At 46.3% G+C, this 24,146-nt stretch overlaps 1 protein-coding gene across 5 annotated transcripts in view; it reads left to right on the top strand.

The window, feature by feature from the left end:
* Window positions 1-24,146, top strand: part of LRCH1 (leucine rich repeats and calponin homology domain containing 1) — a 403,150-nt gene that overhangs the window by 237,760 nt on the left and 141,244 nt on the right. For 4 of the 5 annotated variants that reach the window (XM_063952809.1, XM_063952807.1, XM_063952808.1 and 1 more), the window contains exons 4-7: window positions 8,704-8,809; window positions 11,101-11,237; window positions 14,401-14,534; window positions 17,654-17,738. In XM_063952809.1, coding sequence (XP_063808879.1) covers window positions 8,704-8,809; window positions 11,101-11,237; window positions 14,401-14,534; window positions 17,654-17,738 — 462 coding nt within the window. Of the gene's footprint in view, window positions 1-2,668; window positions 4,364-8,703; window positions 8,810-11,100; window positions 11,238-14,400; window positions 14,535-17,653; window positions 17,739-24,146 lie in introns of those variants that run through there. The other variant, XM_063952810.1, reaches the window with a different exon arrangement.

Below are 24,146 nucleotides of genomic sequence, written 5' to 3'. Positions count from 1 at the left end.
ATTATAGCACACTGTATGAGGCAAAAATTACATGATAGCACGCAGAATGAGGCAAAATTCACATGATAGCACGCAGAATGAGGCAAAATTCACATGATAGCACGCAGAATGAGGCAAAATTCACATGATAGCACGCAGAATGAGGCAAAATTCACATGATAGCACGCAGAATGAGGGAAAAATCACATTATAGCACACTGTATGAGGCAAAAATGACATAGCACACAGAATGAGGCAAAATTCAGCCAAATAATGCAGGGAGAAGAGGGGGAGGGGGGGGGAGAGAAATGGGAGACACACACTCACACACACTCCCACCTCATAGATGGAGGCCGGGTCCCGCCGCGGTATTGGGAACGGGGTACAGAGCGGCGGGGGACGAAGACAGAGAGAGAGCGTCCTGACGCGCGTACAGGAAGGAGGGGGCGTGGTCAGAACAGAGGTCGCTGTACGCGCGTCAGGACGCTCCTCTCTCTCCTCGTACCCCGCGGCGCTGCACCGCTCTCCACCCCGTTCCCAATACCGCGCCGGGACCCGGCCTCCATCCCGGTACCGGTATATGTAGGGGGGGGCGTTCGCCCTAATCGACCCCCGCTAAATCCGCCACTGATTTAGGGAGACATTGGTGCTGATAGTGTAAGGGGTATATACGCCCACACGTCACTGGCCACACCGACATAGCACTGACCACACCCACACAGCACTGATCATAGCTCCTCCCCTTCTCAGTATAGGTCTTTGAACATTTTCAGTCCCAGGCCCATGTGGGCCTTAGGGGGTCATTCCGACCTGATCGCACGCTGCCGTTTTTCGCAGCGCAGCGATCAGGTCACTACTGCATGTGCGTATACACCGCAATGCCTAGGCGCGCTGCACGGGTACAAAGCAGATCGTTGCTGGGCGATGGATTTAACAAAAATCCATTTGCACAGCCGATCGCACATGCGATCACACCCTTGCACAGCAAATATACACTCCCCAGTGGGCGGCAACTATGCGTTTGCATGGCTGTAAAAAGTAGCTAGCGAGCGATCAACTTGGAATGACCCCCTTAATCCGGCCCCGCACCTCAGTGTTCAGTGGAAAACTATACCGCATTCAGATCGCAAATGCCGGATCCAACCCGGTAAAAGAAACGTGTCCTTACCGGGTGGGATCCGGCATTTGCGCTTCTTTGCTGGCTTTCCGACCCGGCAATATACCGGGTCGGTTGCCATAGCAGCGGGGGGGCACAGCTGCAGCAGCGGCGGGGGTGGAGGCGGCGCTGGGAGATGAGCTCATCTCCTGCGCCGCCTCTCCCTATGCTGTGAATGGGAACCGTGTCGCATCGACGCGGCTCCCATTCACACTGCACCTGACCTGGTATTCAACCCGGGTATAATCCTCCTTTTATACCGGGTTGAATTACCGGGTCAGACGACCCGCTAATTCTCGGAAAGTGCTTTCACATCGCACACTGACCCGTGTCGACACGGCAATATGCCGTGTCGATACCGGGTTATTTGTGCGATGTGAAAGGGGTACTAGTGTCCTATAGAAAATAATGGACCCTCTCCAAAATCTGTAACCTTGTGGTTTTTATCTAGTTACAAATCTCTTCTGTGACTTCTAATACAGAATAATAAGGTTTTTTTTGTAGTTTATTTGCAAATGAGACTGGAGTTGTCTCTACTGCATGAGAAGATTGTATCAGTATAACACCTAATAGAGATTGTGTTTGTAGTGAATAAAAAGATGGTGTAAATCAGTCACATATGCTACAGCTGCCAGTCGGCATGCAGCGCAAGCAAGTTTCCGCTTTGCATATGGTCATATTTGCAGCTATTGTAATGAGCGCATATTGCACCTGCAATTTGGGATGCAATCGTGGCAACTCTGCTTAAGCCCCATATGCATGTCTGAATGTACGGTATATTATGATGCGTAGCTGTACAATCATCCCACATTGTCATCTAGTACTTAATAACGGGATCCGGTTAGGATTCAGACAGTCTGGATCATGGCTGTCGAAATACCAATACCGGAATCCCAACACTGATCAGAATGTTGCCACCAGCATCGTTAGATTGACTGCCAGCCTTAGGTTTAGGCTGTGCGGGGAAGGTTAGGGTTAGGCTGCAGAGGGGGGGAGTGTGTGTGTGTGTGTGTGGGGGGGGGGGGTTAGTGTTAGATTTAGGTTGCAGAGAGGGGGGGGGGTTAGGTTTCGGCACCATCAGGGAGGTTTAGGGTTAGGCTCCAGCATGGGGTAGGTTTAGGCTGCAGTAAGGGAAGGTTAGGGGGCGAGGGGTAGTATGCTTACCCGACCCCTGTCAGAATACAGCAGGATGCAGTGGTGGTTGTTCTGACCGCCGGTATCACAGCCAGGGGCGTCGGAATGGGGGGTGCAAGGGAGCAGCTCGGCCCCTGCAAAGATAAGAGTGGCACCTGTTAACTATAACAGAGGAGAAGCAGGCGGTCAGGTGAAACACGGCTGCCACACTTTACAGCTGATGTGCAGCAGCTCCCTCTGCTCCATCATTGCACCGCACCACACTGTGTATCAGACTGACTTAAGCCTCGTGTGTCACTCTCATGTGGTCCCGAACTCCTCCATGGTGCCACCTCCTCCCCCGCAGTGGCTCCGCCCCCAACCACAGTGGCTCAACTCCCTCCTCCCAGTGGCTCTGCCTGGAAACTCCCCTGCAGCCATGGAGGATGTAGCTGGAGAGTCGTACCTGCCATGGCCGGCTCACAGTGGCAGTGCTGCGATTTGCAGGCATTTTGGAGGCGGAGCCTAATGCTGTGAAGTGCCAGCCCACATAAGATACCTGAGTTGTACTGTAGTCAGGTAGTGTATGTCCGGCTGGCTCGCTCTCTCTCTCTCCCCCTCCCTTCCTTTCCCTTTCCCTCTCGACCTCTTTCTTTCTCTCTGACACTATCTCTCCCTGACACTGTCTCTCTGTCCCCTCACACAATCTCTCTGTCTGACACTGTGGGTGATTCAGATCTGATTGTACATGTGCTAAATGTATCACATATATGACCAGTTACTCAAACATGCAGGGGGATGCCCAGCACAGGGCTAGTCCACCCCGCAAGTCAGGCCCTGCGCGGACGCACTCCCCAAATGGTTTCAGATTGTGATCGCTGCCGCTGCAGCAATCCAGTTTGAATTAGGCCCTATGTCTCTCCCACTCTCTTCCTGAATTTCTCTCCCTTGCTCTCTCTCTCTCTCTCTGTGACACTGTCTCTCCCTGATGCTGTGTAGATATCTCTCCCTGACACTGTCTCTCTGTCCCTGACTCTCTCTCTCATCTTTCTCTTTCTCTCACTCTTTCTCTCTCCCTGACACAATATCCCTCTCTCCCTTCCTCCCGCTCTCTCTCTCCCTGACACTATTTCTCTCTCTCCCTCTCATTGACACTGTCTCTCTGTCCCCTCCCCACACGCTCTCTCTTTGACACGGTCTCCCCCACTCTCTTCCTGACACTCACTCTCTCTTACTGACACACTCTCTCTCTCTCCATGACATTTTCTCTCCCTGACACTCTCTCTCTCATCTTTCTCTCCCTCTTTCTCTCTCTTTGACACTGTCTCTCTGTCCCCTCCCCACAGTCTCTCCCTCTTTGACACTGTCTCCCCACTCTCTTCCTGACACTGGCACTCTCTCTCTCTCTCTCTTTATGTGACACGTCTTTCCTTCTCTCCCTGACGCTGTGTAATTATCTCTCCCGGCACTGTCTCTCTGTCCCTGACAGTGTCTGTCTCTTTCTCTCCCCCTGACACTGTATGTCTCTCTCTCCCTCTCTTTGACACTGTCTCTTTCTCCTTCTCACTCCCTAACACTGTCTCTTGCCCTGACACTGCCTCTCTCCTGACACTGTTTTTCCCTCTCTCTCTTTCACTCTTTCTCTCCTGACACTCTCTCATCTTTCTTTTTCTCCCTGACACCCTCTCTCTCGCTCCTCTCTTTCGCTCATTCCCTCTTTTTCCATGAAACCCTCTCTCCTTCTCTTTCTTGCTCCTCTCGCTCTCTCTCTCTCTCTCCCTGATACCCGCTTTGTCTGTCTCCCTCTCTCCTGCTACCCCTAAGGGGCATTATAGTAACAACAGCAGAGGGCAGGGGGGGGGGACCTTTACATTTTTTTCTACGGGAACCACAAAGTTCTAGTTACACACCCCTGCCTCACACTGTCCAGCATCAGCCACCTCGTCACTGCCTATCCTCTCCTCCTCCCGCCTACCTCCCCCCCCCCCCTCCCTCTCTCCCACAACCTCCAAATTTTTGCAGGACCGCTGCCTATGGCTTGGGAGCCCGCCATAGCTCCTGCAGAACCACTGCCTGGCCGGAGAGAGAATGCAACCTCCTCCTGGAGACCTCCAGGTAACTGCTCTCCTGGGCAACTCACATTCTACTGCTGATGATATACTGTACATCTCTCTCTCTCTCTCTCTCTTTTTCCATCTCTCTCTCTCTCTCCATGTATCTCTCTCTCACTCTCCATGTCTTTTTCTCTCCATGTCTTTCTCTCTCTCTCTCTCTCCATCTCTCTCTCCATTTTTGTTATGAGGTATAACACAGAGCGGGCGACATTTAGCGATTTAGGGGCACCAAACGGAAACTAAATCTTGCACCCCCACCTAAAAATGTTCTGATGCCCTTGATCACAACGTCTGGTATTTCAGCCTCAACCCTTAATAATGTTTGGTACTGCTTCACACAGGCAGAACATTTCTTATTCTCTTGTGTTAAATCACCCATCATGTTCTGTATGTACTATAGCAAGAAATGTGTGCTCACAAAATGAAATAACATTCCAAATTTTTTAGAGTGTAATATGGAGAACAGAGCAACAACAGTAGGTCTAACATTATAACCATGGGGGTGATTCAGAGTTGCTTGTAGCTGTGCTAAATTTAGCACAGCTACGATCAGGCACACTGACATGCGGGGGGTCACCCAGCACAGGGCCAGCCCGCCCCGCATGTTAGTCCCTGCCCCATCGCTGAAGTACAAAAGCATGGCACAGCGGCGATGGTTTTGTACTTCAGGAGTAGCTCCCGGCCAGCGCAGCTCCTGCGCGCTGGCCGGGAGCTACTCGTCGCTGCCCGGGTCGCGCCTCCGGCATGGTCCGGCCACGCCCCCCTCCCGCCTAGCGACCATCTCTGCCTGTCAATCAGGCAGAGGCGATCGCTAGCTAAAGACAGCCATTGGCTGTTTGGTATGCACCGGCGCATGCAGAGTTCATGCCTGATCGCTGCTGTGCGAACACGCACAGTACCGATCAGGTCTGAATTAGCCACCATATGTTATCAATAACCGTATTACTCTAAGTTACTTACTTAATGTAATGTCCACAGTTTGCATTGGTTGAACAGTATACTGTCCTCTGGTTCAACTGCACATCAAATGGCAACTAAATAGTTCAAAATACATAATGCAACATTTTTGCTGAAGCTACTTACATTGAAGACAAACTAATTGTGTTGACATAATCATTTTAGTACTTACATTTTTCTTTTCCCCGAAGAGTACAACAGCCAGGAAAACATAGAAACATAAGATTTAACGAGAGATAAGAACCACTTGGACCATCTAGTCTGCCCTAAACACGTACACGGGGAGAATATACAAGCTCCACACAGTTAGGGCCATGGTGGCAATCAAACCTGTGTCCTCAGTGCTGTAAGGCAGTAATGCTAACCATTACACCATCCATACTACCCATATCAATAAAATGACATGTAAACTTACATGGCAATAAAGTTTGGTAGATGTGCAGTAGTGAAACGTGCATTTTCCTGAGCACCCCTATAGGGGCACAAGGTAAAATGCAAGATGTATGGGAGAAGCAGGGTGATGTTTCTGTCGTTCACACACTGGGCCTAATTCAGACCTGATCGTAGATGTGATAAATTTAGCGCATCTACGATCAGTCACACTGACATGCAGGGGGATGACCAGTACAGTGCTAGTCCGCCCCGCATGTCAGACCCTCCCCCCCAGCACAAGTACAAAAGCATTGCACAGTGGCGATGCTTTTGTACTGGAAGAGTAGCTCCCTACCAGCACAGCTCCTGCACGCTGGCAGGAGCTACTCGTCACTGTGAGGGTCGCAGCGGCTGTGTGTAACGTCACGCAGCCACCGCGGCCCGCATCCCCCAACGGTCTGGGCCTGCATTGCCCGGACCGTGCCCCCTAAACGGCGGCCAAACGCCACCGGCCCACCCCCTCTTGCCCAGCGACCACCTCTGCCTGTCAATCAAGCAGAGGCAATCGCTGGGCTAAGACAGCCGTCGGCTGTCTGGCTGTCGGAGCCGGCGCCTGTGCAGTTGAGACCTGATCAGCTGCTGTGCGAAAAACGAACAGCACCGATCTGGTCTGAATTAGGCCAACGGCACATTGCCAGTATCGCTCCTGCATCGCAGTTATTTGAATTGCTCCTATAAACTCTATCTATGCCTGTCTGTGATGTAGGTATGTGACTTGCTCCCATAAAGTCTATCTATGCCTGTCTGTGATGTAGGTATGTGACTTGCTCCTATAAACTCTATCTATGCCTGTCTGTGATGTAGGTATGTGACTTGCTCCTATAAACTCTATCTATGCCTGTCTGTGATGTAGATATGTGACTTGCTCCTATAAACTCTATCTATGCCTGTCTGTGATGTAGGTATGTGACTTGCTCCCATAAAGTCTATCTATGCCTGTCTGTGATGTAGGTATGTGACTTGCTCCTATAAACTCTATCTATGCCTGTCTGTGATGTAGGTATGTGACTTGCTCCCATAAAGTCTATCTATGCCTGTCTGTGATGGAAACCAGTTATTTTCTAAGTGCCAGACTGACAACAGCCCAAAATTCCAATAATAGATATATACTAATCCCTCTAGTCCCTTCTTTATTGTGACTTATTCTGTTGTTGGTCTTCAGCTGGGTTACACACTGGAGCAATATTGCCCCGAAATGCCGAATCAGAATGACATATCGGGCATATCGCTCAGTGTGTATGCCGAATATGCGTGCTCCAGCGGTCGCTTGACGACATCAGGTTTAATGTGCTGCACATCAAACCTGACAATATTGCTGGCATCCTGTTGTATGCTAATGAAGGACGGAACAGGATTAACATCACTTCAGTGTGTACACACAATCTGGACTGAAGGCCATTCATTCCGATGTCGGAACAAATGCCCGTTGCTCCAGTGTGTACCCGGCTTAAAGATCCTTTGTGAAGTAAACTGGTAATTCACCATTATTTAGTATCAATCATGTATGTAGCAAGTCTGTTGCGCTTTACTATTGGGAACAAAATGGTAATAAGACTAGGGGATCCGGTCTCTAGGTCGACACTACCTAGGTCGCCCACTATTGGTCGAAAGGGTTTTAGGTCGACATATTCTAGGTTTACAGGTCAAAAGGTCGACATGAGTTTTTCACGATTTTTTCTTTTTTTGAACCTTTTCATACTTAACGATCCACGTGGACTACAATTGGGAACGGTAACCTGTGCCGAGCGCAATGCGAGGGGACACGGTGCACTGATTGGGGTTCCCGGTCACTCTACGAAGAAAACAACACAAAACCCCCCATAAAAATCTCATGTCGACCTTTTGACCTGTCAACCTAGAACATGTCGACCTAGAGACCCTGTCAACCTAGCATCCCTATCGATCTAGTTACTGTCGACCTAGACACTGTCAACCTAGTTACTATCTACCTTCTATACCACACCCTAAGACTAGACCGGGTAATAAGACAGAAGAAGCTTACACTCTACAGGGAGATGATACAGGCTCAACAGGCTTTGATACATGATTATAAGTGCTATACAGTATATTGCACAGGTTCTTTCTTGATGGGTTGTATGATCCACACAGCAATGTTGGCCTGGGGTCAGTGGGTTGTGTGAGTTTTACAAGAGAACATATGTAAGATTATGTGTGAATAGTGGCGAGGTAAGTAGGTAGAATATATTATGGAGGTTATATGGGTGGTTCTGGAATTTGTTAGGCTTGTCTGAGTAGCTGAGTTTTCAGGGAATGTTTGGAGGCTAGAAGAAAGTCTTGTCTTGTGAGGAGGACAGCGCAGAAAAAGACCTGTACATGTGGATGGGAGCAGGTGTTGAATGTTGGTGAGAGACACAGATCTTGTGCAGGGGTTAAGTTGGGAGATATTTTGAGATCATTGAAGAAATGTAAGTTGGTGTAGTCTTGTTGTCTTGATTTTTAATCTTTCAACTACGATTTAAGCCTTGTGTGATTGGCAGTCCCGGAATAAGGGTGATTAGAGAAGAGGATGAGTGGAGAATGCCTATACTGGATTATGTGGTTCAACAAAAGTCTTCAATACTGGCTGCTATATGCTAATATTCAACATTACCATAAGAATAGGGAAGCAGCCATCATATATTCTATCTTTTATGCAATTTCTCTTTGCCATATATAATTAATTTCTGTAATATTCCTATTGCAAGGGTTGTCTACTTTGTCATGTAATTATGTTCTAGACGAATAAAAAAACACTTTTATTAGATGAAAAGAACTATGTTTAAGGTCACACAGTGTTTATGAAGTCTAAACGCGGTCCAGGGTACGTTCTTAGTCACTGGTCAAGGCAAATAGGCTAGAAATATAAAATCAGGGCGCTCTTTTAGGGTTTTAGTTGCTTAAAGCTAACATTGAATGCACATTTTTCATTTGATGATATTCTGTTTGGTGCAGGATATCAGCTGCAATGAAATAACATCTTTGCCACAGCAAATAGGTCTACTGAAGTCTCTGCGAGAATTAAATGTAAGAAGAAATTATTTGAAGGTTCTACCTCAAGGTAAGTGCTCAAGGAAGTTGCTTATTGCATTTTTTGGGCATGTGTACATGCTTGATAATATTCTATATAAATTCAATGAGTTGACACTGGATGGAGGGTTGTTTTCACACAAGTGACTGCTCACCAAATCACCATACAGTAGCCGCATCTCCTCATCTGCAGAAATAGTGATTCTTATCAAGCCTGGACACACAGGCATCCAGGGACAGTAAGTGCTCATAGTTGCCTTACCAGGTTACGGCAGAACATACTTGCCAACATTATGATACAACTCTGGGATGGATGGCATGGATGTTACCTATACTTGTAGGATTTGCTAATACCCAGAACAGAGGCATGGGGGTCTAACGTATCGGTGGTTTTCTCCAGGAACCCCAACGCTTTGGATTGTCTGATACGCAGGTAGCAGCCCTCTGCCTGGGCACCTACTGTATGTGCAGGGCACTGGTGAACTTGAGTGGCACTGAAAGCTGGAGGCATACTGGAGTGTAGTCGACAGAACCGGATCAGAACAAGACAGGCAGTGCAGTATCTGGGGACAAACAGGATCAGGTCAGAGGAATAGCTGAATTTTGAACCAGGAGATCATGAAAAGCATTAACGAGCAAGCAGGCTAGGAGAGTCATAAGCAAGTTGGATTAGAACACTAGGAATCACACTGGTAGAACCAGACGCTGGAGTAGAGGTGTGGAGCCTAATACTCTGCGCTTGCAGTGACCAAAGAGAGGGCCATCAGCAACAAGAACACTTTCACTGCAGCGGGCACTGGCCCACAATGGGACCCCTGCAACCCTGGCAGACCAGTGCCTTCAGACTTTGCAAGTACCTGGCTTCGGCACACTGTGACATATACTGTATTTGTAATTCCCCTCTGGTGGGGGCCCCCATAGTCGAGATGTCTGTATCTGCTGTTGAGTGGTGGCGCAAACAAATAGTCATTTGGCCCCATCCCCCCAAAAAGCAATGCTGGGATAGTGATGACCGTTTTTCTGGGAAGTGCGGCATCACGCCTGCACTTCTCGCTCACAGTTGCCCAGGTTTTTAAATAGTTTCCACAGACACATTGCTTATGAGCAGAGGGGTCTAAGCACATCACGCGCCTTACTATCTTGATTGACCTTGCAGCACCACTCTCTTGCCACATTACCTGAATTTAAGTTTAACATAATTCTTTCCCATTTTAAATACTCATACTCCTCTTTAGTATCTATCCATATTAAAGCGATGTCGTTCCAAAATGCCGTTTTGTAACGACATAACGCTTACATCGCTCAGTGTGTACTCAGCATTGCACGCATCCGTGAACGCTTGTGACAGACGCTGGGTTTGATGTGCTGCACATCAAACCTAGCGATATCTTTAGCATCCTTGTTTATGCTAATGAAGGACGGAACATGATCGCTCCGACCTTCATTAACATCGCTGCAATGTGTGCGGGCAATCTGTGTACACAGTGTGTACCCAGCTTTAGCCAATGTGTCAGTGACAACACTGGTTCCTGGAAATTAGATAAGCTGCATTATGGATATATATATATATATATATATATATATATATATATACACATGAGAATATTGCAATGGTCATTCAGTTAACTTGTCAGCATAATCTTTTAATGTGGCTCTGTCCATAACAGTAAGCCTAACGTGAACTCTAAGGCTAATGGAAATGTCAGTATTTTGCAGGTGTCAACATTTTAGCCATGTCGACATTATGAATGTCGATATCTTGAAAGGAGACATTGTGACTGCATACCGAATGTTCACTTATTATTTACACTTATTGTTTATAAATATACTTCTCGTATTCTTAGAACAGCAGCAAGTAACTTTGCACCTTGGCAAAACCATGTTGCGTTGTAGGTGGGGCAGATATAAAGTGGGCAGAGAGATATAGATGTGCGAGGAGTGTGTCCAAACTACAATCTAATTGGCAGTGTAAAAATAAAGCTGCCCAGTATTTGTGGGCAACATGCAAAAGCAGCCAGTATTTACCCTGCATACGATAAAAAAATATATACAACATGTTTGTCCAGGTACAAAGTTACTTGTTTATTTTTTGCTTTGCTCCCAGCACAGAATCAGCTCCATATATGCAATGTTAAGTACACATACTAGAAAAACTACAGTACCTAGTTGTGTTTACTTTGACTTCTTGAAAAGTAACTGAGATCAAATATAATCACCACTATGTTATAGGGCTGATTTCATGCCTTGTTATATAGTAAAGTGTTAATAACTTTCTGCCTCTAGCATCCCTGACACTAACTAAATATTTATTTTTATTTACAGAAATTGTAGATCTTCCCTTAGTAAAATTAGATTTTTCCTGCAATAAAGTCCTGATCCTACCACTTTGTTTTAGAAAAATGGTGCAATTACAAGTATTAGTACTTGAGAACAACCCACTGCAGTCTCCTCCTGCACAGGTGAGTCCTGATACAGCCTATATGGGTTCTAGGTCTTTGGTATGAGCAGAGAGAACGGGTGTAGTATGGTTTGCCGGCGGTCGGGGTCCCGGCGACCAGCATACCGGCCCCGGAATCCCGACCGCTGGCATACCGACAGCTGGACGAGCGCAAATGAGCCCTTTTGCGGGCTCGCTGCACTCTCCACATTGCGGGCGCGGTGGCGCCCTACGCTATCTATTCTCCCTCCAGGGGGATCGTGGACCCCCAAGAGGGAGAACAGATTTCGGTATGCCGGTATGGTGGTCGCTGGGAGCCTGGCCGCCGGCAACCCGAAGACCACCCGAGAGAACATCCAGGGAAAGGAAGGGGGCTCATTTCAGCAGATGTAGAAAAAGGAAACCTTTTACTTTATACTTACCATGACTTTCCTTTTCTAGACTGGAACATGTTGGTGGGCACAGAGCTTTCTGCCACCATTTTTCAGTGTGCTCAGATCAGTTAATTCTTACAGTGGTAATTAGGGCTAAGTTTGTAAATTCCCTTCTTTCACATCGCAGGAGAGAATTAAGCATTAATGACTCTTAGGAAAGGGGAGGCACTCGATATCCCGGCTGTCGGGATCCCGGCGCCCTGGATACCGACATCTATTCTACCTCTTGGGGTGTCCACGACACCCCTGGAGTGAAAATAAATAGCGTGGTGCGCGTATCGCACCACCGTGCCCACAGTGAGCCCGCAAGGAGCTCTTTTGCGCACGCCCCACTGCTGGCATTCCGGCGGTTAGGATCCCGGCACCGGTATGCTGGGCGCCGGGATCCCGGGTGCTGGTATATTGTAGTACACCCTTAGGAAAGTATCACAAACCCTCTAAAATAGAATTGGTCCATGTACATAGGTATGAGTGTAAACAGATCATCCAGTAACTGCATTATGCATGTTATAGACGTGTCCTCATACAACTAGCCTCAGTACACCATGTTTAGCAATGGCGAGTGAGACATCCGGTTTTGTGAGACTCTTCTAGAGCTGGATGCCTTTTTCCCCCCCGAAAATGCATCTTTGTTGAAATGCGATGTGGCTAGGATGCACCAGGAGACTCTGCTGATTAATTTGCTATTCAACACTTGTATATCTATGTGCGCCTGAGTCTATATACAGAGCACAATGGAACTTGGCATAGAAAACAGCCGCAGATGCTTATTATACAAATTCAGACTCAGTCACACATAGAGTACATGTGCCGAGTGTCCGATTAGACAGCACAGTCTTCTGGTGCATTCTACTCGCATCGCATTGCAACTAAGATGCATTTCCGGGTAAAAGGATGTAAAAAGACACCCGGTGCTGGCAGAGTTGGATGAGACCTGGCACATAGAGAGGGACTGTTTGACGTTACTGCAGCAATAGTGTATGAGGACACCTCTGTATGCTGTAGTCAGGTTTGCAGTGGTCCCAAATGTAAGTCTGAATAGTACTCTCAGTCGCTGGTGCTTTTATGGACCAACCTTTAGCAAATAAGCCCATAGCTGTGCCAGTTTGAGCTCTGCGGATTTCTTTTGTCAGGACTCTAGTCAGAACTCAAATATATCCATAAACGCTGGACATCAGACTGTTAATCTATTATTAACCTAATTGAAGGCAAATTGGCAAATGTATGGGCTCAATAATACTCTATCCTGGTCTTCATCTGGCAGATGTGGTCACACAATGACTGCGCCATTTGGCAGCACTAATGCAGCATTCACCGCAGGGTGTGATATGTGGTAAAAGTTGTGCCGTGTTTCGTGATTGCAGAGGAGTAAAGCATACCTAAAGAGAAGTATTATTATGGTACTGTGGTTTTATTTACACATGGTATTTATAGTGTAAAAAAAAACATTTTAAAAACCTTTTGATTTGTGAGGCAGCTAGAGTTACAACTTTGGGGTCTGTTCATGAAGTAGGGGAAAGAGTGGAGAAGCAGTGAGCCTGTGGAATGTTGCCCATGGCAACCAATTAGCCGCTATGTATAATCAGAATCAGAATCAGGTTTATTGGCCAGGTATACTTGCGTATACTAGGAATTTGTCTTCGGTTTGCTTTACAACAGCCAAGTAGGTAACAGATAAGCAGGTGGGGGGGTAAGCAAAGTCACACAGATAGGGTATACGGTAGGAACACAAGTGAGTTACATGTACGTCTAGTCAGTCAATGTTCAGGAGTTCAGCAGGCGGACCGCTTGGGGAAAGAAACTTTTGAGGCTTCTGGCGGACCTGGCGGGGACGGCCCTGTAACGCCTGCCTGAAGGAAGCAAGTTAAACATGCTGTGGCCGGGGTGTAGCTGGTCTTTTACTATCTTCATTGCCCGCTTTTTAGCTCTGGACAAGTACAGGTCCTGGACTGAGGGAAGGTCGGCCCCGATAATTTTATAGAATGCACTTTAGAAATGTTACCTCAACACTGATTGGTTGCCATGGGCAACTCCTCCACTGGCTCACTTCTCCACTCTTTTCACTGCTTTATGAATAGACCCCTTTATATTTTAGCTTTCACATTTTATATTGCATATTAAGCATGCAGTAATTGTTATATAATAGAAAAGAGTGTTACTACAATACCACTGGTGGTAAGATCAATGGGAAAAGCAGTTCATTTTATCAATGGTCTAGTAATCAGTGTTTAGTCTGTACAGACTTTTTCAACTTGTCTTGTCTACTAATTTTACCATCCCACATACAGACTATTATTCCAGTGGGGCAAGACTATAGGTCAGAGGTTCTCAAACTCGGTCCTCGGGAGCCCACACAGTGCATGTTTTGCAGGTAACCCAGCAGGTGCACAGGTGTATTAATTACTCACCGACACATTTTAAAAGGTCCACAGGTGGAGCTAATTATTTCACTTGCGATTCTGTGAGGAGACCTGCAAAACATGCACTGTGTGGGCCCCCGAGGACCGAGTTTGAGAACCTCTGCTATAGGTAATATATGTTGATTAGACCTAATTATGTTACATTAGCACTCAGGTTCTTAATAGATATTTTACTTCTAGATCTTAGTAGTTTGTGTGAACAAAACAAATGTATATTTATTTTATGTGCAGCGTATCTGTATTACCTAGCATAGGAGAGACAAATGATACCATCTGCAGATAACTTACCCTTTACTGCATCCTAATAACATGCACTTGTTATCTTTTATAGATTTGTATTAAAGGCAAAATACATATATTCAAATATTTAAGTATACAGGCGTGTCAGTTGGAAAAGACGGGTGATGCATTTTATCTTCATTCCATTGAAAGACCAATTCTGCATCAACATGTTGAGGAGGAAAGGTGAGTATACAATATATACATGCTTGGGCATGGATTATAAATCATTGTATATTATGTGCCATAGAAACAAAATTATTATTTGTGTTCTATAAATTAACAGATATTAAATAGTATGAACATGTACTGTATATTACTACAGTGCATCCAGAAACTATTCACAGCGCTTCACTTTTTCCACATTTTGTTATGTTACAGCCTTATTCCAAAATGCAATAAATTAATTTTTTCCCTCCAAATTCTACACACAATACCCCATAATGACAACGTGAAAAAAGTTTTTTTGAGATTTTTGCAAATTTATTAAAAATAAAAAACTAAGAAATCACACGTACATAAGTTTTCACAGCCTTTGCCATGAAGCTCAAAATTGAGCTCAGGTGCATCCTGTTTCCACTGATCAACCTTTCGATGTTCCTACAGCTAAATTGGAGACAACCTGTGGTAAATTCAGTTGATTGGACATGATTTGGAAAGGCACACACCTGTCTATACAAGGTCCCACACTTAACAGTGCATGTCTGAGCACAAACCAAGCATGAAGTCAAAGGAATTGTCTGTAGACCTCTGAGACACGATTGTCTCGAAGCACAAATCCGGGGAAGGGTACAGAAAAATATCTGCTGCTTTTGAAGGTCCCAATGAGTACAGTGGCTTCCATCATCCATAAATGGAAGAAGTTCGGAACCACCAGGACTCTTCCTAGAGCTGTCCGGCCGTCTAAACTGAGTGATCGGGGGAGAAGGGCCCTAGTCAGAGAGGTGACCAAGAACACAATGGTCACTCTGTATGAGCTACAGCATTCCTCTGTGGAAAGAGGAGACCCTTCCAGAAGGACATCCATCTCTGCAGCAATCCACCAATCAGGCCTGTACGGTAGAGTGGCCAGACAGAGGCCACACTTTAGTAAAAATTGCATGGCAGCCCGCCTGGAGTTTGGCAAAATGCACCTGAAGGACTCTCAGAACATAAGAAACAAATTTCTCTGGTCTGATGAGACAAAGATTGAACCCTTTGGCGTGATTGCCAGGCGTCATGTTTGGTGGATACCAGGCACCGCTCATCACCAGCCCAATAGCATCCCTACAGTGAAGCATGGTGGTGGCAGCATCATGCTGTGGAGATGTTTTACAGCGGCAGGAACTGGGAGACTAGTCAGGGTCGAGGGAAAGATGAATGCAGCAATGTACAGCGACATCCTGGATGAAAACCTGCTCCATAGCTCTCTTGACCTCAGACTGGGGCAACGGTTCATCTTTCAGCAGGACGACGACCCTAAGCACACAGCCAAGATATCAAAGGAGTGGCTTCAGGATGACTCTGTGAATGTCCTTGATTGGCCCAGCCAGAGCCCAGACTTGAATCCGATTGAACATCTCTGGAGAGATCTGAAAATGGCTGTGCACCGACGCGTCCCATCCAACCTGATTGAGCTTGAGAGGTGCTGCAAAGAGGAATGGGTGAAACTGCCCAAAGATAGGTGTGCCAAGCTTGTGGCATCATATTCAAAAAGACTTGAGGCTGTAATTGCTGTCAAAGGTACACCAACAAAGTATTGAGCAAAGGCTGTGAATACTTATGTACATGTGATTTCTTAGTTTTTTATTTTTAATAAATTTGCAATTTTGACGTTGTCATTATGGGGTATTATGTGTAGATTTTTGAGGGGAAAAATGAATTTATTCCATTTTCGAATAAGGCTGTAAGATAACAAAATGTGGAAAAAGTGAAGCGCTGTGAATACTATCTGGATGCACTGTATATGCCACAGGCAGAGTGTAGTATTTATACTTGGTGAAGGCAGCCATAGTTTCTAGTGATGTTATAGGCACATTCTTGCTAACAGTGGTTCACCCCTGTGTGTTTACATTAAAGTCCAGGTAGATTCATCACATTACTATTAAATGCAACAGTAAACATTATGTGTAAAGGATAATACACCTCACTACGGAGGCATGGAAGGATATTATAAGTCACCAAGGAGTTTTGTGACCATATAATAGCACAAAATTACAAGCAGGCTGCATTTTGAATGGTCACCAAGGCAGAGCACTCTTTCTTATAATACTTAACTTGTGTTTTTAGACGGATACACTTTAGTGTTCTTTTTATTAGATACTCCTATCTACTGAATTCTGTTTTGATATTTTTTAGTATTTCATTATGTATGCAACAATTTGATGAATGATGTTTATTCTATATAAAGATGCATGTGGCAACATAAGCTTCAAATAAAAGGAGTCTCGTTCATCTATTCTGTGCTGTTAAGATAAATTTCCCTGTCCAATGTCAATCTCTTTGCAGCTTCCTAAGTGATTATTTTCCCCTTCTCACTTCATTACACTGTCTGGTCACCCTGTTACTTACAGTATATCCATACCTCCCACGGGTTCCTGTCTATAGACAGACAGTCATTAATTAGACATTATATGGTCGACAGTCAAAAGTCAGACACAAAATTTTCTGTGTTTTTTACAACTTTTGCCTCATTTACTATCCATGTCACAAACTATTACCTTTTAGTAAAGTTGTGGTGAGCGAAGCGAGACACCGAGCCCGAAGCGTGGCGAGGGGACAAATTTCACCAAATCTGGGTTAAAAATGTTTAAAAACATAAAAAAAAATTTGTGTGTCTGACTTATGACCCTGTCTGACTTATGACCCTGTCTGACTTATGACCCTGTCTGACTTATGACCCTGTCTGACTTATGACCCTGTCTGACTTTTGAACCTGTCTGACTTATGACCCTGTCTGACTTTTGAACCTGTCTGACTTTTTACTGTCAACCATATAGTGTCTAACTAATGACTGTCTATCTTTTAACTGTTTATGAGCTATACCACACCCACCTTCTCACAAGATCAGCGCAGTCATCTCCTGACATCCTCTGTGCTGCTATGAGCGTAATGACCATACTTTTAGCTATACATTGTTCTGGGGCAAAGACAATAATAATGAGAGGAAGATTTACAACAAAGCATTGATTTAAGTTCACTTTAAAATAATTTGTACGCAAATTACTATTCCTTTTAAAATATGACAATGTGTAGTGCGTGGATGTGTTTTCCACATGTACTATGTTAGTCTTATAACAGGATGCTTTATTTTGGTACACATTTAGCATTGAAGACATATTCCCAATAAAGAAGGACTCTGATTCTGGTGTTGGCAGTGACAGTGGAGAAAAGCGCCTGTCAGCCATAGAGGTAACCTCTCATTTGTTCCTGCACTTTATTGCATGTGATGTGTTTTCCCCTTACTTGTACTTGTGTGCCATCCTATTCCCAAGGGTTGTTTCACTATAATCTGAAAGATAACTGTGAGATATCAGTTGCTGGCTAGAGTGTACTGTAGGTCATCACAGTGACCAGCTGGCTTCAGACAATGGGGCAGATGTATTAACCTGGAGAAGGCATAAGGAAGTGATAAACCAGTGATAAGTGCAAGATGATAAACGCACCAGTCAATCAGCTCCTAACTTTTAATTTATATATTGGAGCTGATTGGCTGGTATGTTGATCACCTTGCACATATCACTGGTTTATCACTTCCTTATGACTTCTCTAGGTTAATACATCTGCCCCAATATGTAAAAAGGGAATGTAGTTGGCATCCTGGCGCTGAGTATGCCGGCGGATGGAACACCACCGCCAGAATCCCAACACTTGTCAGAATTAGGCTGCGGGGGGGGGGGGGGGGGGGGAGGTTAGGATTAGGCTGCAGGTAGGTTGGGGAATTAGGTTTAGGCTGTGCGGGGTGGAGAGAGGTTCGGGTTAGGCTGTGGGGAGGGAGGGGAGAAGGTTAGAATACTTACTCTACAACTGTTAGGATCATGGTTATCGGGATGCCAGCATCTGTCTTCTTACTGCCAGCATTCTCAGCTCCATGCTCCTGTACCCAACCCGTAAAAAGTACCTAAGTCCACAACGCTTTATACTGTATACAGTAGGTGTGTTGATTGAACTAACAATCATGTACACCAAAGCTTCAGGAACTTTATAGAGCTAAAGAGATTTCAAATACGTTTGTACAATATCTTTGAATTGATTGATCTCACATGTTCAGCTCACAGAGGGCAGTAGTAACATGTCAACCTTGTTGTGAGCATGCAGGCTATACGCAGCACACTCAGCATAAAAATACCATAAATGACCTGCAGCTAGAGGTAGAAAGATGTTCGTAGTGCATAGAATGAACTGCCTGCTATTTAGCCTATTGTACTGAACTTTTCCACATCTCCTCTAACTTTTCAATGAAAATGATTTATTTTGTGGTCATTGTTGGTGAAATCACACATCTCCATCCTGGTCAGTTAAAAATAGAGCACCAGCTGCAGGAAACCACTAAGAGGGTTTCACCTGCGGAATGACCTTCTTGGCCAAGCTGATGTGACAGAGCCATTTTTATTACCCCGCTAGGAAACATCTGGATCAAAGAATACATTGCCAAGCCACAGAGTTAGATATAAAGACTCCTGCTCTTAGGCTGCTCCGTCAGTGGTTAAGATTGATTATTTTGATTTACTTTAGAAAATGCTATGCTTGGTGCTTGTGCTCAGCAGATTTCTGGTTCTGCTCTTTTCCACATTTTTTTACTTTTATGAATATGTAACCGAAAACAATCTCCAGCAAAATTTATGGTGTAACAATTCTGAAGTCTAAATAATGTTGTTGTGCTGGGATGTGAAAGGTCCACCTGGAAATGTTGCTGTAATATATTATGTGAAGCACACACATCTGTGTCACGCTTGTGTCGGTGGAACTCACTATCTTGGTAGCCACCAATGGATTAAATGCCGCACTCCTATGTCACGTGTGCTTTCTAACATGCAGCATATCATGCTTTATCCTTATCAGATATTTCCTTTACGTAACTGGCTTTTAGGGGTCTATTCATGAAGCAGTGGAGAAAAGGACCAGTGGAGAAGTTCCTCTTTGCAACCAATCACCTTTGAAGGAAGCCTTTATCAAGTACATTCTATAAAATGTAAGGGAGATACTGATTGGTTGCCATGGGCAACTTCTCCACTGGTCTGTTTCTCCACTCTTTTTTTTCACTGCTTCATGAATAGACTCCTTTATCTCCAATTATACATGCTAAGATCATTTTCATTGACAGATAAGGAAACACAATGTTTAAGTGGATCCTTCATCTATACACAGAGGAGGGGATCAGTACGTAATCCCGCTGGACGGGATCCCGGCGGTCGAAATCCCGACGCCGGAATCCCGACCGCACAATCCCGACAGGGGTGGCGAGCGGAGCGCAGCCCCTTGCGGGCTCGCTTCGCTCGCCACGCTGCGGGCACGGTGCCTCGCTACGCTCGGCACACTATTATATTCTCCCTCTATGGGCGTCGTGGACACCCTCGGAGGGAGAATATGTCGGGATTGTGGCGGTCGGGATTCCGGCGTCGGTATTTCGACCGCCGGGATCCCGTCCAGCGGGATGTTGACCGCCTCCCCAGAGGAGGAAGCTATTTCATAGGAAGACCTTGTATTTATAGCAATTTCTGGCTCCTTTACTAGAACCTGTCATTGTAAAGGCTTCTTGATTAATATGTAGATGCTGCAGCATCTCTTTGCTGGTTGCTGTAGCGGAATCCTTCCTGACGGCTTACTTTTAGTCTGGACTGTTGGGAATCTAGACAGAGCATTGGCACAAGATGTTGGGTTAATGTACTGTAGGACAGCTCTGTGATGGATTAAGGTATATGCTTGCATCTGATGGTAACTAGAATACAGCAGAGACAGAGATCTCAGCGGAACAAGCAGAATGTTCGGCTCTTTGTAGTAATGCTACTGTTGGCCCATACAGTTCTTGCAAGAGATGTTAGACAACTTTACGTGGGCTTCAAACCCCAGGTTATGGGGTTGCCAAGAAAGCTTCGAGTCCAAGAAACCACTCTGTGTATGAGTGTCATCCTGGTCATTTTACATTTACTATTGTGTTGGGTCATTGCCACTTGGTACCTGCTCGTCTCGGCTCAGGGGTAAAACTTTTAGATCTCCCTCTCAGACTATTTACACTAGGCTTTGATCTGTAATAAGCAGTCCCTACAGCAGTCCCTACTTCAAAAATTAAATATTTGAATTTAGGTGACTTTTTGCTGTGCAATTAGACATTTGCATTTAAGGCCCATACACACTACCCGATTTTGAGCTCAAAGTAGCTCACTTTTGGTGTTTTGAGCTACTTTAAGCTCAAAATTGGCCAGTACGTATGGCCGGGCGGTGAGCGCTGATGCGTGCTGCCACATCATCGCTAGCCGCCGCCGTCCGTCGGGGTGTTTGAACAGTCTCTTAATGTGTAAAGTGCTTCACCCCCCCTGAACATCGCTGGGCACAGGGAAAATAGCTCAGTGTGTATGCACTGAGCTATTTTCCTGCCAGCGATGTTCACGATCCTCGCTGTGCATACACGCTGGGCAAAAACGCTCAGTGTGAATGCATCTTAAGTTAACATATGTTACATTGGGAGAAATTACAGCTTTAAGAGCAAATGACAACAATGAAAAGTCCTTATTTTAGTGAAAACCAGTCAGGACACAGGGCCTGATTCATGTTTGTCAATAAAGCAAAAAAGCAAACAACTGAGATAAACCATGTTGTGCTGCAGGAGTGGCAGATGTAACATGTGCAGAGAGAGTTAAGGTGGGTACATACTAATAGATATATCTGCAGATCAATTGATCTGCAGATATATCTATGGACGGATCGAGCAGTGTGTTCAGCAAACACACTGCCCGATCCGTCGGGGACTGACGTCATGAACTGGGCGGGCGTGTACACACTCCCGCCTAGTTCAGCGGTCAATCACCGCCGGGCACCGCAGCATGTCTACGGGCGGTCGGCCGACCGCCCCGTACACACACAGCGACGCGCCAATATATCGGTAGATATATTGGCCGTCGGCTGTGCTGCGGGGCCGACGCGATACATCTGTGAACGACGGAGTTCACAGACGTATCGGCCGCACACACTGGCCGACGGTCCCGCGATATATCGACCAGTGTGTACGGGCCTTTAGATTTGGATGGGCTGTGTACAAACTGAAATCTAAATCGCAGTGTAAAAATTAAGCTGTCTAACATTTGTGGGCTGCAGGGCTTAAATTGGTCCTGGAGAGGTGGGGGAACTCACCACCCGCGCGCCAAAGGCACACGCTGCAAAAAAGAGGGTGTGACCTCACTAGGAATGGGCGTGCCACACAATAGTACCAATTTAAAATAACGTCTCACAGTAGCACAATCTAATTCACATTGCCACACATATTAGTGCCTTTTACACACACAATGCCCACAGTAGTAGTAGTAGTGCCCTACCGAATCTATAGGTATTTTTATAATGTGTTTAAATGTAGAAATGCGCAATGTATCAGGATATGTACAACCTTTGCTCACCTCTGTCTTCCATGTGTCCTTTCTGCTTTCTTGTTTCCTTTGTCACTCTCATTGTGTCCATATCTTCATCCTAGGCAACCCGTATTCCCTATATACCTTTATGTCTGATCACCTGAATCTTTCTTTCCTTTACTTAACCCCCCTACACCTCTCACTCCCTGCTACCCTTTCCGCCACTGCTTCTATCTTACCCCTGTGCTTCTCACTCTCCCATCTCTCCCCGAGCCTCTCACTCTATGGTCCTCTCATTCCCCATCTCAGCCCCAGCTTCTCCTACTCTCCCATCTCACTCCCTGCTTCTCTCACCACCCCCACCCCCACCTCACCCCCTGCCCCTCTCATCATCCCCTGCCATCTCACCCCCTGCTCCTCTCATCATCCCCTGCCATCTCACCCCCTGCTCCTCTCATCATCCCCTGCCATCTCACCCCCTGCTCCTCTCATCATCCCCTGCCGTCACACCCCCTGCTCCTCTCATCATCCCCTGCCGTCTCACTCCTGCTCCTCTCATCATCCCCTGCCATCTCACTCCTGCTCCTCTCATCATCCCCTGCCGTCTCACTCCTGCTCCTCTCATCATCCCCTGCCGTCTCACTCCTGCTCCTCTCATCATCTCCTGCTATCTCACTCCTGCTCCTCTCATCATCCCCTGCCGTCTCACTCCTGCTCCTCTCATCATCCCCCCACCTATCTCACCCCCTGCTCCTCAGTCTCATCATCCCCACACCTATTTCACCCCCTGCTTCTCTCGTCATCCCCTCCACCCATCTTGCCTCCGGCTTTTTCATCATCCTCCTGGCTCTGCTATCTCATCCCCTGCTGCTCTCATCTTCCCCCTCGTCCTCCACATCGCCCCCTCGTCGGAGCCTGGAGCATCAGGTCGCGGCTGTTGGCAGTGCCGCCAGACAGGCCTGACATTACGGTCACGGATCGGCTGCCTGGCGCACTGCCACTGCCTGCTATTCAAAAGGGGGGCACTCTTTCAAAGCAATCACGGATCGCCGGACCTTCAGCCAATGAAAAGCTGCCACTTTGCAGCTTCTCATTGGCTGGCGGTCCACAAGCCATGATTGGCTCTGAAGCTGGAGCAGAGATTGGCTGGCAGCTGCTTATGCAGATTTGAACTTTAAAGTAAAGCCGGGTCCTGAAGCTTTCACTTTTTGGTGGCCGGGCTTCAATTAGAAGTGTCGGAACGCAGTTCCGCCCCGTTCCGGCCCACTTTAACCACTGTTGGGCTGCCGCCCTTGGCTGTGAAACTAGCCAGTGGGAGTCTGGGGTCAGGCTTAGAAGGAGTGTGATGCCTTATGTTGAGTCCTGGGTGCCGCATGGCGTCTGATGCACACAGTGCTGCCGATTCCCGGGGGAACCAGCCAGCACATATATTACATATATCAGAACTTTTATGTTTATATGTGCTAAGCGATTCCCCTCTGCACTCTATGGTTGGCACTGCAACTACACTGCTGCATGTAGCCCACAAATGTTAATCAGTCTGAACACACCCCACCCAAATCTAACTCTCTCTGCACATCTGCCCCACCTGCTGTGCTACATGCTTTTGCCAAATTGTGTGCTTTTTAAAACATGTAGTAGAGCTGTTTAGTGTCCCAGCATGATGCCAGGGTATTCGGACTCTGGGTTGACACCACTTAGGTCAACACCCATTTGTCGACAGTGAATAGATCGACACTAGAAATAAGTCGACACGACCATTAGGTCTACATGAACAAGGTTGGCATGAAAAAAGGTCGACATGAGTTTCACATTGTTTTTTTTTTCTCCTCATACTTTACGATCCACGTGGACTACGATCGGGAACGGTAACCTGTGCCGAGCACAGTGGTAGAGGAGCGAGGCACCTTACCAGAAGCATGGCGAGCCATGCGAGGGGACACGGTGCACTAATTGGGGTTCCCGGTCACTTTACGAAGAAAAATATGAAAAACTCATGTCAACCTTTTTTCATGTCGACTTTGTTCATGTCGACCTAATGGCCACGTTGACCCATTTCTAGTGTCGACCTAGCCACTGTCGACCAATAGGTGTCTACCTAGACACTGTCGACCCTGAGTCCCAAACCCGATGCCAATTACTTATTTGCAAGAGAGCTTCAGCATGCAGTAGTATGCCCGCCCCCACTTCATAACACGGACTCATTCACTATTCAGACATGCCAAGCAAGTCTGAGCTGCCCATAGAATTGTAGCTTTGT

Source organism: Pseudophryne corroboree, chromosome 2, assembly GCF_028390025.1.
Source record: "Pseudophryne corroboree isolate aPseCor3 chromosome 2, aPseCor3.hap2, whole genome shotgun sequence".
Classification (NCBI taxonomy): Eukaryota; Metazoa; Chordata; class Amphibia; order Anura; family Myobatrachidae; genus Pseudophryne; species Pseudophryne corroboree.
The sequence above is the reverse complement of the archived record's forward strand: the minus strand, read 5'-3'. Positions and strand labels throughout refer to the sequence as shown.